Source organism: Rhinolophus sinicus, chromosome 14 (genome assembly GCF_057876585.1).
Source record: "Rhinolophus sinicus isolate RSI-liver-muscle chromosome 14, RSI-T2T, whole genome shotgun sequence".
NCBI classification, from domain to species: domain Eukaryota; kingdom Metazoa; phylum Chordata; class Mammalia; order Chiroptera; family Rhinolophidae; genus Rhinolophus; species Rhinolophus sinicus.
This window is the reverse complement of record NC_142514.1, coordinates 28,132,681-28,151,662: the sequence shown is the minus strand read 5'-3', so window position 1 is coordinate 28,151,662 and position 18,982 is coordinate 28,132,681. Positions and strand designations below refer to the sequence as shown.

The window sequence follows — 18,982 nt, the reverse complement described above, 5'->3', positions numbered from 1 at the left end:
GGGACAGACAGGAAAAATAAGGTGGGATAGCCTTGAGGGCCAGAAGGGGCTTTGCCGTCACTGCTTTGGCAAATCCTGAATCACAGCATTTCCGCCCCTTCACCGCCCCCACCCCCACCCCCACCCCGCCAAAAAAAAAAAAGGCCCTACTGTTGCTGTGGCTGCTGGAGCCTTAGAATCCAGACAGAACTAGGGCTCAGTGAGGAGGGGAAGAGGATGAGAGCGACAGGAGGCAGCTGCAGCCTGTCCCTGAACAGGCTCTCAGGCATTTCGTGCCTGGTGGGGAGGGGCTCCCCCCTTCCGCAGGCCAAGTTACATTACTTGTCCTGGTGCCTGAATCCTTGGCCTTCGAGAGTCATTTATTTAAAACAGAAAAATAAATGAAAGTTTCAAAAACAACCCAAAAGAAAACCCCAAATAGTGCCTGATACATAGCAGGTGCTCAATAAACAGTTATTAAGTGAATGAGTATGTTCAGGTGCTCAGAGAAGTCCCACCCATCATCAAACCAGGAAGGAAAGGATTTGGTCTCAGTGAGTCTGTGGCTGAGGCCCAGAGCATCCAGTTTATTCCCTCCGCCGCCAAGAACAGGGACCTGCTCCTCAATCACTGAACTTTGGGAGACAAAAATCTAATCAACAAAAATGAAGTAGGAAATCAACTCCCCCATTTGCAATGAGGAAAAAGGGGATTTAGGAAGCCGAACAGAGTATCACATTAAAACAACCCAGTCCCTTCCTGGAGGTTCAGCAGCTTCTCCTCCAGAAGAAGCCCGTGAAGACTCAGAGTCCCTACCCTGGCCCTGGCAGGGCTGCAGAAATCTGCATGATGGGATTTTGTTTCAAGTAATTTAGCAAACTATTAATATTTCAACCCAGCTGGCCAGCATCCAACACATGCCACCAAAAAATCAGTGAAAGGCGCCTTTAGCCAGAGCTCTGCTGTTTTACTAACAAACAGGGTCTCAAGTTGGCGGCTGGTTATTCGGGCAATTTCTGAAGTGGGTAATGATATGGTGGCACTGGGTGGGCTTAGCAGCTGACGAAGCCCTCTGCAAGGAAAGCACTGGCAGAACAGTGGAGAAGCAGTTGGAGGCTGCTCTAAAGAATCCTGGTAGGGACAGAAACATTCCCAGGCTAAATGGCGGGCTTGTTTCTTATCCATAAAGCAGGACAGTTGAATTCCCACTTTATTTTTGTTGACTAGGTTTTTGTCTTCCATTGAGAGGACCCGTAAGCCAGGTGCCGTGATTATTGGGCCTCTGTCATACTCTTCATGAGGTCACAGTCAACTAAACTCAAGTGAGTCCAGCTCCAGGTGTCCTTTGCCGCCTCTGCGTATCCTATCTGATAAGCACCACAAACTCAACTTGTCCAAAACTAGTCAAAACTGGAGCCGCTCCCTGACCCACCTGCTCCTTTAGGGTACCCCTATCAGTGATTAGTTCTACCATCTCCCTGGAGCCCAAGGCCTGAAAGCTGCATCATCTTTAACTCCCTCTGCCTTCATCCCTTATCGCAAATTCTTCTTCAACCCTGTTGATCTCTCCTTTTCACTCCTTTGTTTAGCAAACGTTCATTCATTCCGTAAGTATTGCTCATTGTCTCCCCAACTAGAATGTAAGCTCTATGAAGGCAGGGGATTTTGTCCTGTTCACTGCTGTACCTCAGAGCCTACAGCAATGTACAGTATTTAGCAGGAACTTAATATATACATTAGCTAAATGAATGATTATATTATTTAGGATAATAGCCACATGCTTTATTATGGCGCCCAGCCCCTTAGACCTGGACCATCTTCCTCTCTAGCCTTATGTCTCCTAACTTCTTGCTATTCCTAAAACACCCCATGTTCTCATGTTTTTACACCTGCTGTTCCCTGGAATACCACCCTCCTGCCCTTCCTTGTCTAGCTAATTCCTACTCCTCTTTTAAAACTTGATCTTGTCCTCTAGCGATGCCCGCCTCACCCCACCTGCCAGCTGGGCTGGGCATTTTTGTTTTTATGTTTATTTATATCATGGTGACTATGGTGATTATCATTATGAGCAATTATTATGATCGTTAATCAGTTACTGAGCTCTTATTATTATCAGGCACTGTGCTGAACACCCTGCAAATATTATCTAATGCTACCCTTACAACAACCCTGTGAAGCAGGTATTAACCCCATTTGTCATGTTAACAAATAAAATCTCGGGGTGGCCAGTTAACTCAGTTGGTTAGAGCATGGTGCTATTACTGTGTTTCCCCCAAAATAAGACCTAACCGGAAAATGAGTCCTAGCATGATTTTTCAGGATGACATCCCCTGAACATAAGCCCTAATGCGTCTTTTGGAGCAAAAATTAATATAAGACCTGGTCTTATTTTCGAGGAAACACGGTAGCACCAAGGTTGCCGGTTCGATCCCCACATGGGCCACTGTGAGCTGTGCCCTCCTTAAAAAAATAATAATAAATAAATAAAATCTCTTAAATCCACTTCCACCTACAGCTACCATCCCATATGTTTGGTTCTTTTATGGGAATAAAGGATTGTCGAGTATGGCTCCTAGCTCATCGTACCGTCCTTGGACTCCTTGCTGGCTTCTCATCTCCCTGGTCTCTGAGAGTCAGAGTGTCACATGGCTTGATCCTTGAACACCTTTTTCTCTCACTCCTCTCGTGATCTCATTCAGTTTTGTGGCTTTAAATTCCACCTATACATCCCTAACCCAGACCTCTCCCTGTATCTCAATTCATTTATCCAACTGCCTGTTCAACATCTCCCCTGAGAGGTCTAGTAGACGTCTATCTCAATTTTAACGTGGCCCAAATGTTAAAATGATCGGCCCTCTCAAATCCCTTCTCCATCTCAGTTACTGGCATCTCCATCCTTTCAGTTCCTCAAGCTAAACTGTCTTGTACCTTACATCTGATACATCAGCAAATCCTGTTGGCTCGGCCTTCAAAGTATATCCAGAATTCAGCCACTTCTCACCACCTCCCCGATGACCACTCCAGTCACCATTTTTACTTCTTGCCAGAAGTTTAGCAAGAGCCTCCCAACTAGTCCCCTGCTTGCACCCTTGCTGCTCAACTAGCAGCCAGAGTGGTCCTGTTAAAACTAAAATCAGGGGCTGGCCCAGTGGCTCAGGCAGTTAGAGCTCCATGCTCCTAACTCCGTAGGCTGCCGGTTCGATTCCCATGTGGGCCAGTGGACTCTCAACCACAAGGTTGCCAGTTCAATTCTTCGAGTCCCGCAAGGGATGGTGGGCTCCGCCCCCTCAACTAAGATTGAACACGGCACCTTGAGCTGAGCTGCCTCCCAAATGGCTCAGTTGGTTGGAGCACGTCCTCTCACCCACAAGGTTGCCGGTTTCGACTCCCGCAAGGGATGGTGGGCTGCGCCCCCTGCAACTAGCAACGGCAACTGGACCTGGAGCTGAGCTGCGCCCTCCACAACTAAGACTGAAAGGACAACTTGAAGCTGAATGGCACCCCCCACAACTAAGATTGAAAGGACAAGAACTTGACTTGGAAAAAAGTCCTGGAAGTACACACTGTTCCCCAATAAAAGTCCTGTTCCCCTTCCCCCACAAAAACAAAACAAAACAAAACAATCTTAAATCAGATCATGTCTCCCTGGCCTAAAACCCTCCAATGGTTTCCCCTGCACTCTAGGAAAAGCCTGAGTTCCTACAATGGTCTACAAAGCCCTGTAAAATCTGCCTCATCCCTACCCTTTTGACTTTATCTCCCACAATTTCTTCCCAGCCACTCTGGCCTTCTGGCGTTTCTCAAACACACCTGGCTCCCTCCCGTATCAAAGGTCTTTACACTTGCTGTTCCCTCTTCCTGGAATGCTCTTCCCCTAAACATCTGTGTAGGTCACCCACTCATTACTTTCAGGTCTTTGTTCAAACATTACCTTCAGTGATGTCTTTTTATGACCACCCTATTAAACTGCAATTCATTCCCCTCCACCACCAAACACCCCGGGCCCTCCTTTTTCTCCAAGACATGCATCATTTCATGTACATTTTATATATTTCTATTGTCCCCACACTAGAATGCAAACTATAGGAGGTGGGGATTTTTCTATCGTTCATTTACTAATGTGTTCCCTAGCATCTAGAGCAGAGCTTGGTACAGAGCGGGAACTCGCTATTTGACTAAATAACAGATGGAGAAATGAAGACTCAGTCAAGTTTCTTACCCAAGGACTTACTAGTATGTGGTATATTGGATTCTGGATTCTAGAGCCTTCATTATTACCCTTAAGTTATACCTTCCCTGTTTATCAACCACCACCCAGAGAGCCACAGGGGAGCTCTGACCTGAAGGCAGGGGCTGTGATCTGAAATGCGGGCTTCATCCTGCGCACCGCGTCAGGGCAGTCCTGGTTTTGTAGGCTTCAAAATACATAGGGGTATCTTCCTATCCATCTCGGGCCAAACTGTTTAAGAAATCCTCCCCCCTGGACACCATCTGGATGATAAGAGTCAGAGGTTTCCCTATCCATCCTGTCTGCATGGGGCTACACTATTCACTATGGACCATTTCTGCCTTCCCTCCAGACAGTACTCAGACTGACACGCCGGCTACTCGTTCACATCACTGTGGTCTTGAATCAGAAATTTCAGGATACAAGTTCTCTGTAGTTTTCTTTGTATAGAACCTAGGACAGAACTTAAGTCCCTCAAGTGGTACTTAGTAAGCTTTCTGCTAATGACAGAACACTCAAAATAGTCAAAGCTATCTAAAGTATACATGTACAGAAGAGTCCAAAGGATTGATGAAAAAGACCAAGGGGAAGAAGGCTTCCTCAGGGAGGGGAATACTACATAAAGGACCGCCATCAGCACTAAAATCCCTAGCAATCCCGGGAATTCTGCTCCTATCCTAAACAGGTAGAATTTACTAGTAGCTCTAAGACTTCAGCAAAAGGGCAACGCAGATGAAGGCAGTTTATACACACGACAGAGACTCTGCCTTAGATTCAGAGATCAACCCTGCTGCGGGCGGGCGTATTATTTACTTGCAGCCTCGATCTACTTCATTGAGCCCCCTGCATATCTGCCAAGTATTAAGGTGCAAAGTGGCACCTCTTTCCCTCCTTGGTTGGCCTGTCTACTCCTTCCCCTGATTGGTCAAAACCTCAGGAAGCTACCAGTATCCTCTGGCCATCCCTATGCCTCTGCTATCCATAATGAATCATATGTTGAAAAGCTAATGACTGCCACCACATGTAAGGAGGACCGAAGAGGCAGCGGGAGCAGACCAGACAGGCCCAAGATAATGTGAGGTCAGGAACATGGAGAAGGAATGGTTCCAAATGAAGCTTCTGAGGGCACACCAGCCAGAAATGGTAACACTCTGGAGTGGAGCAGGAGGAAGGCACTGAAGGGGATTGTGAGGGAGGCTCAGTGATGGTGGTGACATCACTCAGTGGTAGGGCTGCTGCTTCCTACTACTCTTCATGTCCCAGCACTCAGCTCCTCTAGATAATAAACATACAGCTAGGTAACAGATGACACAAGTTTTGTCAAATCAAAGACAAAGTACATCAACTTGCATTGGCAATTTTTAATGTTTCACTTGTGCAGAACTGAAATTTATATTTAAAGGCACAGAAGGAAGGAAAGGCAGTTATCACAGCCTGAATTCACGATAAAGGATGCTGGATAAAATCAGAGGACTGCTCCTCTTTAGCCATAGGAAAATAAATAATGCAGTACTAAACTAGAGCTTTATTTTATTACATTTCCATGTAAAGACATCACCCAAATATGAGTTAAGCAAGACTTTCTGGCCACATACCAAGGGTGCACAGTTGATCCCACTTTGGAATAAATGCCCAGAAGGCAGGTTTTACCAGTGGGTGGGAGCTTAGGCACAAAGAGTTCTCATTCAGGAAGCAACAGATTTGAAGCAGTCAAACACGCAGCTTTGAAAACTGGAAAAGAAATCTTTCAAGACATTTGTTTTGAAAAGAAAAATTATCTGCCTATCAAGAACTGTAATTTTCAAAAATAGAACGAGGCCTGATTAAACAGTACTTATGACTTTTTGATAAAAATTACAAAAATAAAAACTGAAACTCTTCTGTCCTTGAAAGAGATATAGAAAACTATACTTTTTCCTATAATATTATAAGAGAATTGTCAGTATTTCACCTTTATGTCTCTTAAAACGTCATTTCTTCTTCTTTCCACATTCTGCCACTTTAAAAATAGCAAAACCTGTTCAACATGGCAATATCTGCTAAGTGAAAGGATGCACATCTATTGAATAAAAGAGTATGAATGAGGAAAAAGCTGAAAGTTTTGAAAAATACTAGATTACCCCTTATGGGATCACACCCACCAGGTGGAAGAAAAGATAAAGGCCAAGATTTTCTTCAAAACACAATCCAGTGATTTGAAACATTCTATACATAATTTCTAATTTCAACGCACAATTGGAAATTCCTGATTGGTACGTACACCAAGAGAGGGAACAGTGAAATTTGGTAGAACAGTAGGGCATATTTCTTATTACTTTCATTTAAATAACATCAGACTTACCAATTATTATCTTTCTTCCGTATTTAAAACACTGATTAGCCAGGTTAAATCCTAAGAGTATGAAAGTAAAAACAAGTCTCAACTTAGATCTGAGCACGGCTGGATGCCACTGATTCTGCATTACAGAGAGGACTCAGGTGTCCTCTTTTAAATATTTGCGCGTATGCCCCCAAACACCTTATATGCAGATTCTGTTTAAGTGTGTAAATAAAACAAGTTCTGTATTTTCTAAAAATAACTTCACAAGCTGATGGTAAATTTGATGTTAAAAGATAAAACTATACCTTTAAAAACATTAAGCCTTAAAATTTTATCCAGTGTTTTAAGAAGTGGATTATTAAAATAATTTTTGAAATGAGATATTAAATGTATTTAAATCTGGGCTTTTCTGTACTTAATAATTTTTCTTAAAAAAAAAAAAAAAAAAAAAAAAAAGTTTAAAAACATCAAGAGCCGGAACATGCTGCCAGGACAGAAATAATCAGAAATGTCTTCATTCGCAGACCCTGGACAACTCAGTCTTGTTTTGAATTTTTCAAAGCTTGAAGTCTCTCTAGTAGTGGAGGATGAGAATAATGCCACATTGAAAACAGCCAGTCAGAAACCGGGAATCCCAAGTTATCTTTGTTTAGTTTGATTAAAGCAGAATATAAGTCTTTAGCCTTCCCAAGTTTCTTGGCAAATGCATCTGCTTGAAACTCAAATCTGCGGCTTAGGACTGTTAGGCAAAAAGAAAGAACCTGGAAAAGTAAAGAAAAAGGTTTTAACAAGTGCCCAGGCCTTTGTTGTCACTGAAGGTTTTATGAACTAAGACTGGAGAAGAAGTTCAGCTCAGGATAAGAGAAACAGCAGGCCCAAAGAAAGATCAGTAGTATTTAGGGAACCTAGGATGGGGGAATTATTATAAATTGAGTCGTCCCCCCACCCCGCCAAGCATCAGACCAGAAACAGATATATATCCAAATGAATGTTATCTTTACCAATAATTACTAGTTTTTAAGAATCTGCCATGTGCCAGGCACTTTACATATTTCCCAACAATCCTATAAGGTAATTATTCTTACTCCTGTTTTACAGCTGAGGAAGGTGAAGTTCAGAGAGGTTAGATAACTTGCTTGAGGTCACACAGCCCGAAGTGCTGAAATTCTCAGTGACTCCAAAGCCCACACATACCACCTTCCTCAGAGTCAGGGTAAAGTCCTGGTAATTTATATTCAGATTCTTTTTTTCTTTTAAAAATATATTATTGATCATTTATCCACTTTTAAAGAATAATGAGTCTTTACTGAGAATATTCTAAAAAATATGCAATAGATTCTAATGACAATCTCAAAATTGAATTTTCTAAAGTGTCTGAGCTCTGGTGGCATTGCCAGAATAAATACCCAGTCCCTGAAGGTGACACTATAAAGGAGACAAATTTCATTTGAAAATATAAATTCCTAAGGGAAAAATAACTTCTCTGCATACTAAAATATTGCAGGTTGAATGACATGATATTTAAGGTATTTCTTATCTTAAAATAGTTCAGCATTAAAACAAAACAAAAAAAGTTTAAAAATTCTCTCGTTTGTACCTCTAGCAAATATGAGTCTCAAAGTCTGGGAGTTCTTGATACATTTTAAGATATATCCAAAGCTAATAACTGAATTCTGCCTGAAATTTCTTTCCAATTCTTGAATATACTTTTTAGGATAGAATCATTAACTGGTGTGTGTGTGTGTGTGTGTGTGTGTGTGTGTGTGTGTGTGGTGATATTAAGTGCCCCAAGCAAACTGTTTTTTGAATCTCACTATAAATAAATAAAGACATAAGCAGATACTAATATGCCCTATCTGCTCTAACGTAGGTTTGCAAACGCTTCTTAGGTGGGCAATTTTCCCAAAGACAGTATCTCTTTCCTATCATAACCTCTTAAACACTGACATTAAACGTAAGATTTTCTGTTAAAGCATCTAGTCTTTTTGAAACAAATCTTATGGGCTCTCAAAGGTTTTGAAAATTAATATCTCTGTGATCTAATCACATTCCAAATTACTCTAATACCCCACATTTATTTAGACATGTTTTGAAGTGAACTCAACTACTCAATATAAGGAAACAAAACAAAAAACCCAGAGCAACCCAATTAAATGCACAAAGGATAACCACCAACACTACTTATAAGAGGACCTGCTACTCAGTCAGAATCCAGGAACTTTCACTTAATGAGTATGATTATCTGATTTCCCAGTCTGTGGCAGGTTAAAGAAGAAAATTAGAACGGGATAGTGTCCAAAACGAAAAGTCACATTGACAGTAGCAGGGATTATCAGCCTCACTGTGAGGGAAGAGACAAGAACATTATTTAACTATATAGTACAACTGCTGAGAAAGCAGAGCAGTCTGAGGTCATGAGTATACATGACCCAGTGTCCTTAAGGCATTACTGAATTGTGACAGAAGACGGAAATGACATCATCATTATAAGGCGGTCTGTAACCTCTTTAGGAAGTAACAAATAGGCATTTTATAAATATTTTCAATGAAAGTTAAAATACTAACTTAAAACATTTAGAGTTTAAAGATAATAAATCTCAGTTCTCTGAAACATTAGTTTAGTTTATGTGGACGATGCAATACAAATATGATGTGTTCCTCTCTATTTTTCTTTCCTGGTACCTTATCCTTTTCTCCCTTTTTACAAAGAAATAGGGTTCATTTAGTTTATCTTAAAACCTTAAATCTATAGCCTGTCCCAAGAAAGATGTCTCCTGAAAGGAGATATCTCAAGATCCCCAATATTACTTCTTGGCTTAATCTGGAGCCTTATCAAATATTCCAACATGTTGCCATCATCAGATTTGTTAATAGAGAGTCTCATTAATCCATGTCTTATCAGATATATTGGGTCTCACTACTGAGCAATCACACAGTAGTGGTTCTTAAACTTCTCTTACCGTAAAGTAGCCAATTCTGATTTAGAGGGTCTGGGGTGGGATCAGAAGGCCATTTTGAAGCAGGTGGTCAGAGAAAACAACCAGAGGAACACTGTTGTACAGCCTCCTTTATCTAGACATTACCTATACCCAATTATTGTTTGTCTTGTCCCCTCGCACACAGATTTTCACTCAGGCATTAGGGAATATGTGGTCTAGGACATAGCATTGCAACAGTCAATCTCCATCCACCATGTCTCTGAGGTATGTGTTATATCAAGGTTTATACTACTAAAGTCTAATTCTCTATTTTCCCCCCATAACATATGCAAGCATTTGTTTATCTGGGCTTGGGTTTTTTCTGCTACTTTCTAATATTGCCCAGTAAAATCAAGGGACTGAAAGACTTTGTTTCAATTCCTTGTTAAAACTATAGTTTTGTGTGTGTGTGTGTTTTTCCCACTGCTCTAGGGGTTCTAGATTTGAAAGAGACAAGGGCATATGTGAGATAATTTTAAAGATATACGTTACCTCATTGTAAGGTGAAAAAATAAACTGGAAGATGATCAATAGTCCGATTAGAGTGGGTTGGCTGTCATAAAAACCAAATGCAGCAAAAAGCTCCTTTCGACCAATTAATACAGCAAACAAGAAGAAACACAGGAAAGAATTCATCTAGAAAGAAGTATACAAAATTTCTAAATTATTACTAAGCAGATTTCACTGCAGTACCAAAAAAGTAGAACAAGACATTATGGCGTGACTTTAAAAATGGTGTCCAGTGGACCAAAAAAGTTATTCGGGTAGTTTTATAGATTTATTCTAGAAAGAAAAATAAAATTTCCCCAGCTGTATAAACTATACAGTTTTCTCTAAGGACAGGCTTAAGTGCAGCCTCCTAAGATTAAGGGTTTAAAGTAGTCAATAGCAATAGGATATTTTCTTCCTGTAAAAAGTTAAAGGGCTAGAAAGGACTCTGACTTTGTTTGTACCAGGCACAAGGCCTCCCACCTGACCTTGATGTGGAGGCGCCAAAGAAAGAGGCATCCCATGAATGCTCTTTAGGACCACAGGAGCTGTACTGAATAGTTAGAAAGGCCCAAGAAAAAGGTGGATCTGTTTTTCACAGTATCTGAGAGAGAAAAAAATATAAAAGTCTGCACCAAAATACTTGTAAAGGGGTATTGGAATAAAGTTGGAGAACAAATACTTTTCCCTTAGCAGATGAGGCTCTCGAAGGCCACATATACCATATTTAAGTGTGCTGCTCCACACCATTTACCAGGTGACTCAAAAAGCTGCCAGCTTAGAGTGGGGCTCAGAGCATAAGGCTCGCCAGCTGGCCCAGGATGAAGTGCCAGCAGCTCTGCCACGCAGCCTTTGTAACTCGGTGGATCCAATACAATGAGCTCCAAGATAAAACTTTACTCTCAGTGAAGGCCCCTAGAATTACGAGCTATGATGCCATTTCCACCAAGTAACCGCTGTCCTTTTGAGAAACAACTTTTGGTTTCCTACTGGGACCTACTAGAGACTGATTCTTGCCCATGGGACACCGTGATCCTGTAGCCTGAGCTGCTCCTCTGGAGCTGGACGCTATGTTGATCCACATAGTAGCAAGGAAACGGGTGTGCTCAGAAGTGCTCCAACATCAGGTGTAAGTGGTGTACGTGGGAGTGGGAATAAAGCAAGTCATGGAGGAGGAAGTTAAATGAGCAGGTGGCTCATACTCCTAGTGTGCCAACTCCTGACATTCTGCCACCCCGCAATCAACCCTCATTCATGGGGAGTTTCCTACACTCATTTAATTGAGGAGCAAACATTTGAGTCTCTTTTACAAATAACTTAATGTATGTATGCTGGCATCAGCTGAAAGTGGACTGCTGTGGCATTACAGTACCACCTTGGAAGACAGTCGTGAAAGGAAGTACTCTCAGTAAGGAACTCTAAGCAGTTTAGCTCATTGTTCACTCGGACAGGAAGGAGAGCGGGCCTGAGCTGAGGATACATATACTGATTCATTGGCAGTGGGCAACTAATAGTTTGGCTGGGTGAGCAGGGCCTTGGAACAAACTAGAGGACGGCTAACAGGGAGATTTGGACAAGAGGGATATGGAAAAACTTCCAAAATTAGCTCTGAGTATGGTAGACTTTGGTCTACTGTGAATGTTCACTAAGTGTCTCACTAAGTGTCCCCCAGTGGAGGGGCTCTCAGTGATCAGGTGGAGAAGACACCTGCTCTGTGGTGTGAGCCAGCCTTTCCCCAGCTGCTCGAGGACTTGGTCATGGGGCCCATGAACAAAGGGGCCAAGGTGACAGGGATGGAGTCAGTGCATTAGTCAACATCCCCCCATGGCTCCTCTGCGATCTATCAGAATTGGCAGTCAACCCCAGCCCTGACAAGGTACCACATTTCAGGGACCGGCCCGCCACCTCGTGGTAGGCTGATTCTATCAGAACCCTACCTTCATGAGGGTCAATGATTTCATGTATTAGACTGAATATTTGCTTTGAACTTCAGTTTGGACTTATTTAATGTTTCACTCACTGTCATGTATCCATACAACAGAACTTCAAGCCAAAGAACTCACATTTATACCTACAGATGTAAGGCAAGAGGAAAAGTGCCTACAGGGTCCACAAGTCTTCCCCTAATCCATCACCCAGAACCAGGTGGCCTTTTAGAAAGGTACAAAGTCCCACTAGGACTCAGTTAAGGCTACATATGCTCAAACCAGTCAACAAGATACAGTCTATTTCATCCAGAGCCTGCAAACTATGGTTACTCTGTGGGTGTAGAGGTATTAACACCCAGAGGAATGTTACAGGAACTGTTATTTTCTTCTTTATATTTACTGCATTTTCCAATTTCTTTTCAATGGATGTACAATGACTTTTAAATGAGAAAAATATATATTTTTTAAATTGGGGAATACTGGAGAACAGTGTGTTTTTCCAGGACCCATCAGCTCCAAGTCAAGTCCTTGTTTTCAATCTAGTTGTGGAGAGGGCTCAGCTCACTGGCCCATATGGGAATCGAACCGGCGACCTTGGTGTTATGAGCACTGCGTTCCAACCAACTGAGCCAACTGGCAGCCCCAGAGAAAAAGATGTTTTTAAAAAAGCATTTTAATTCCAACTTATCTAGGTTCACTCCTTTTGATCTTATAGCTCCTATGGTTCAGGAGGTAAATGTTATAGTACCTACCACATTCCAGGTGCTACTACAAACTCTTTACATGTATTAACTCGTTTAATTCTTACATCAGTCGTATGAGGTACCATCATTCAAGAAGGGAAGAGAGGCAGAGAGAGAGAGAGAGAGGTTCAGGGACTTGCCTGAGGTCACAGAGAGAGTGAGTCAGGGAACAGTAACATGAAGCCAGGCAGCCTGGCTGTAGTGCCTGTCTTAAGCTCTCTACAATATGACCTCTCATGTGACTTCCATGCCATAAAAAGAGAATTGTCATTCCAAACTCACCTGGCTAATAATGATATTTTTGACTGTGTGTCCCAACTTCCAATGCCCCAGTTCATGGCCTAGTACAGCAAGCACCTCCTCATTTTTGCATCCTTGTTTCTTATTCTGAATGAAAGAACAAATTGAAAATACATTATCAAGAACCTTCAAATTGAGCAAAGAATCATGAACAAGACAGATATACTCTGAATTCATGAAGCTTACAGTCTAATTTAGATTAGAAAAAAAACTAATCTAAAATACAGAAAATATATAAACCTTTATCAATAGGACAACAGTTAAATAAATCATGACAAAGTCATATGATAGCCACCTTATAAACCCATTAGAAATTTTGTTTTCAAAAATTATGTTGTGACATGAGAAATTGCTCATGATAGTGTGTCAAATAATAGATATATTATACACCCATTAGAAATGTTTTCAAAGATTATATCCTGATATAACGGTTTATTAGGTGAAGAAAACAGGAAACAAAATAAAAACATATAGTATGATTCTAATTATGAAAAATGTAGATGAGGGTAAGGGGGATCAAATATATGGTGATGGAAGGAGAACTGACTCTGGGTGGTGAACACACAATGGGATTTATAGATGATGTAATACAGAATTGTACACCTGAAATCTATGTAATTTTACTAACAATTGTCACCCCAATAAATTTAAAAAATAAATTAAAAAAAAAAAGAAAAATGTGAATGTGTCTGTAAAAATACATAAATATAGGAAACAGACTGGAAGTATATCAAAATAGTAACGGTAGTTTTTTTGATATGGTAGAATTACAGTGATGTTTAACTATTTTATATCTTTCCTATATTCTAAATTATCTACAAATAAGCACATATCACTTATGACCTCCAAAAATATACCTGGAATTGCCATTTAAAAAATTGAGACTTCCAAGTGAAGACGGCAGAAAGAACATTCACATCGAATTTTATTCCCTACAAAAGCCCAGTAAAACTATAGTCAAGAGATACATATAGTTTTTAAAGATTAAAAACCCACAAGGATGGGGGAAACAGTAGAGGTGACAATAGCAACAGCATTTGGGAAGAAGGAAATGGACAAATGATAACAGAGTACACAGACCAAAGAAGGCTGAAGCAGAAGCCAGCAGTGGGAAAAAGAGAACCAGCCTGATTTACACCCCAGTCTTCAAAGGGCTTGGGAACTAACAGCACCAGGTACTTCTGGAACTGGGGGAGAGGGGAGAGGTGACTAAAATAAGAATTGGGTGAGAGCTGTTTGAGAAGTGGTTAAAGCTCCAGATTCCTTCTCCAGCTCCACACTAAAAGGCAACTGCTCCTCCCTCCTCCTGGCAGAAGCCTGAAAGCTTATTCTCTGGATAGGGGAAAAGAAGAGGACCTTTCAACTGTGGGTTCACTAAGCTTGTCAATAAAAAAGACAGCAACTATCCAGTTTGGATTTAAAAACAGCCATAACAACAAAATCTATCTACACGCTATGTACAAGATATCTAAAACATACGGATGGCAAGGTTGAAAGTAAAAGGATAAATAAGACAGTGGTGATGGTTGCACAACATTATGAATATACTAGAAAACCCTGAATTGTCCGTTTTAAAATGGGTGAAATAGTGAATCTGATCTCAACTTTTTAAAAAAGTAAAATGATGACATGACACCTAGTGAACATTAACCAAAAGAAAGCTGGTGTAGCTATATTAATATCAGACAAAATCAACTTAAAGGCAAAAAGCATTATTAAAGAAGGTCATAAAAGAATGCTAAAAGGATCAATTTACCAGGAGGATGAATTTAGTCTAAATTTGTATGTACCTAATACTATTTCCGCAAAATATATTAATTCAAAATTGTTAGATTTGTATTGAAAAATCTGACAAGCCTGTCATAATAGAGGGTGTTAGCATACTTCTCTCAATAATTGAAACATCAAGCAAATAAAATATCAATAATGATATAAAGATCTGAACAAAATAATACATGAGCTCAATCTATTGAAGACATATCATATCCTGCAATAATTAGAGAATATATATCCTAGAAAGTCACGGCTACAGGTTTTGAAATAAACTTCCAGCTACTTAGAAGGGTGAAGAACAAAAAACAGATGAACATGGAACTAATTTTGTTTTATACAGTTTACAAAAACGCTAATGGGAACACAAGCAGCAAGATTTACTGGAATCTAGATATTCTACCACTTTTCCTCTCCACCAATTCTTCATTTTTAAGGAAAATGATCACTTAAAGCAAAGCTGGTTAGATGTGTGAGAAAAAGGGATCAATTAAAGAGACCTGCAAGATAGTATTTACATTTATTATCTCTTCTCCTTTTAAATATTAGAATTTAGGTCAGTAAGTTTGGTAAAGAAAGGAAAGAATGAGATTTACCTAATCTAGTTCCTTAAATGGCTAAGAGACACACATGTACCTTCAGGGCATGGCCATTAAGAGGGAGCAATGAATTAAAGCAACGATTAACAGACATCTGTTCTAAGGGGAGAAGTTAGGAGGGGCAACCAAAGATTTACATACAAATACATTCACTGCAAGAATATTTTTAACAGCAAAAAAATGAGAAACAACCGATATATCCAACAAGAGAAGAATGATAAAAAAAAAAAAAGTGAGTTTAGAAAGACTAGAAATATATATAGTAAGACGTTTATGGTTAGTAGGATCATAGATGATTTTGTCATTGATGTTTTCTAACTTTTCTATTACTTTAGTAATTAGCAAAAATATGGCTGTTTTTGTTTAATAATGACAATAGCTCCCCCTCATTAATGAGCTATGTACCAGACACTGAATATATTAGGTATTTTAAATACAGTTCATTAATCTTCACTTGTATAAGGCAAGTATCATTAGCCTCATTTTATATAAATTAACAGTCTTTAGGTTTCTGTTTTCCTTAGTTACCTGCTTCCCAATGTGAACTCTGAATTCTTTTATAAGACAACCAGTTCTCTATTAGATAGCATAGGCTCTTGTCTTTTGGTTTGATGTCTGGGTTTAGGAAGCTATTCAGAACTACACTAGAGTCACATTCAAAGATATGGAATGAAAAGAGCTTAAACAAGGATCACTTTCCACGAAAAGGAAACTTGCTTATCTGTGGTAGAGTCTTAGGCAGAACTAGATTTTCTTTACTTCCCACACTAATTTCACATAAAGGAACAGAAATACATACCACACATCTTTTCTATAGCACTTGCCTTTTGATAAAATTCATACACTGATTCATTTGATCCTCACAGCACCAAGCTGGGCTGGATGGAAAGTATGATCTTCATGTTAGAGATGACAAAAAGGAAGCTGAGAAATTAGAATGTCTGGCCTAAGATCATCTTGCTAGTAAGTAGTGGGTAAAACCCAAACCCACGTCTTTGGCGCCTGTGCCCTTTCTATTACACTTAGAAACTGGGAAGATTTGACCTAACCTTAACACCCACTGGGAAAGTACTTGTTTTCTTCTACAAAAGGGCAGCTTTTCTATACAGCTTTTATAGCTTTGATTTTCCTTTTACTTAAACTGCTTTTGAGATAGGTTGTTCCAATGATATATTCCATTTGTCTCCTCAAGGGTAAAATTCCAGACAGTAAGTTCCCTAGACAGCTTTTAAAATGTTAATAGCCAGTATAGGGACATTCATCAAAATGTTCACAGCAGTTAATTCTAAGAGGAGGGATTTGAGATTAACTTTCGTCTTCTTCCTTAAACTTCTGTTAAAAATGAAATGCTTCATCTTCTCTACATCATCCAGACTTCAAACCATCTTTGCATCCCCCAGTGCACTGTACATGGTAGGCAGTCAGTAATAAGTCACTGTTTCCTAAACTTCTGCCACATCTGGGTACTCTCTATGTGATTAGTAACTTAATAGCTTTCTTTAAACAAATTCATTTTTTAAAACTTAGCCTTATCTTAAATGACAATATTCATGAAATCATGCTATGTTAGTTTTATCTTTTTCCTAGTATACATTAATAAATAAATAGCTATTCAAAATATTGTATGTCAACTATAATTTAATATATATATAGTCACGGTATATGGAGTACAGCATAGGGAACAGAGTCAATGAAATTGTCATAGATATATACGATATCAGAGGGGCAATAGATTGGGGGAGGGGGTTATCACTTTGTGAGGGGTGAAATGTATAACTATTACATTGTTTTGTACACCTGAAACTAATAATAACAACTAAAATAAATAAATATATAGCTATTCAAATTTAAAATACTGATTACTACCTAAAATCATCTCACTGGGGCGGCCAGTTGGCTCAGTTGGTCAGAGCACGGTGCTCATACACCAAGGTCGCCGGTTTGATTCCTACAAGGGCCAGTGAGCTGCATCCTCCACAACTAGATTGAAAATGACTTGACTTGGAGCTGATGGGCCCTGGAAAAACACACTGGTCCCCAATAAAATTAAAAAAAAAAAAACACAGAAAAAAATCATCTCACCAGTGGTATATGCACTGGAAAGCAATACAGTTAATGAGTGTTGAGTCACTCTTTGACCTTCTCCTTCACTCCCCTTAACAGCTGTCAACAAGTGCTTCAAATCCATCTTTTATTGTGACTCTTCCACTCATTCTGACCTCTCACTCTAGTGCAGTCCCTCATTATGTCATGCTTATCTTGGCTATCACAATATGATTGGCCCCTAGAAGCCTCCCTGCCTCCAATCTTTGCTCTATCATATATACTGCCACCAAAGTTTAATCTTCCTAAAACAAGTTTTGGCCTCTATCCACGTCAATCTAAACTTTCCAGTCCATTGGAAACAACCACTTGATGTCTTCATAAGGAAGTATTTTACAAACTGGCCCTGGCCTATCTTCTATCCCCATCCATAAGAATCCACTTAATCATTAGTCTCAGAACCACCATTGTTTTTGCCTCTCTAGTTTTATTCATTCCATATCTTGAACGTTCAAAGGGTCATCCCCAAGTCAAAACTGTCTAGTTAAAACATCTTCTCTTTTAAGAAGTCTGTCTGGCCATTTAGAATCTGCATTAATTTCTTAATTTCTAAAAGCCACACTATTTCAACCACTTATGGTATTTACCACACTATGCCTTAAACTATGGGCTATTTGTGTGCATATCTAGTCTCCTTTACTCTAGGTTCTTTAGGATAGGACAATGTCTAATGTATTTCCATCATGTAACTTATACAGAGATGCTACATGTTTGTAGTTATCAATGAAATAAAGCAGACTTTAAGAAGCCAGGAAAATAACTCAAACTCCATTCAATACACTTCAAAGGACTACCCAACCTTTCTAAAGATTTAAGCCAAGGAATACTGTTGTCATAGATACTAAAGGTCGGTAATTCCATTACATTGCTTGCAAGTAGTGGCCACTATCTAATGTCCAGGTTTGGCTACAATGTAGTCCACCCTGTACGTGGATACGTCTTAAGCAGGCTGACTTGCTGAGCGTGTACGATTCCCCAGTCACTGGGTCACCCTTTCTGGACTTCAGTTTTCCTATCCATAATATGACCTTAAGATCTCTTCCTATTTAAAATCCTATGGCTCTGGGTCAGACCAAAGTGACTTTTATTCCAATACCCCAACTGGCAGAATAACCTCACTTTAAGAAAACCAAATACAATCAAAGGGTTATGCCTATCCCAACGCTATTTAAACCCATCACAGAATTTTGTTCCACTTATATAACAGGCTCGGCACTGTACATCTATTTAGGGTCACAACAGATGCTCAAATGATAACAGTTATTTTCTGGTACTCAGAATACATAAAATGAACTACAAAGTATTTTATATGTTTTTTTCCATTTAATCTTCATGACCCATCTCAACTAGGAGTGAGCTTGCCCCCAAGCCCCAACCCCAGGGATATCTGGCAATGTCTAAAGATTTTTGCTGTCACAATTGTTGGGGATGGGGGGGGGGGGGTTTGATGCTGGCATCTAGTGGGAGAAGGCCAGGGATGCTGCTAAACATCCTATGATACACAAAATACCTGCCCACAACAATAAATTATCTGGCCCAAATGTC

General features: G+C 39.9%; 1 protein-coding gene across 1 annotated transcript in view; it reads right to left on the bottom strand.

Moving 5' to 3' along the window:
* Positions 1 to 5,548: 5,548 nt before the first annotated feature.
* Positions 5,549 to 18,982, bottom strand: part of ZMPSTE24 (zinc metallopeptidase STE24) — a 32,852-nt gene continuing 19,418 nt past the window's right edge. Inside the window, exons 8-10 of the mRNA XM_019737170.3 lie at positions 12,948 to 13,052; positions 9,998 to 10,141; positions 5,549 to 7,288 (exon numbers count right to left, since the gene is read on the bottom strand). Of these exons, the coding sequence (XP_019592729.1) occupies positions 7,064 to 7,288; positions 9,998 to 10,141; positions 12,948 to 13,052 (474 nt within the window). The 3' untranslated portion in view covers positions 5,549 to 7,063. The remainder of the gene's footprint in view (positions 7,289 to 9,997; positions 10,142 to 12,947; positions 13,053 to 18,982) is intronic.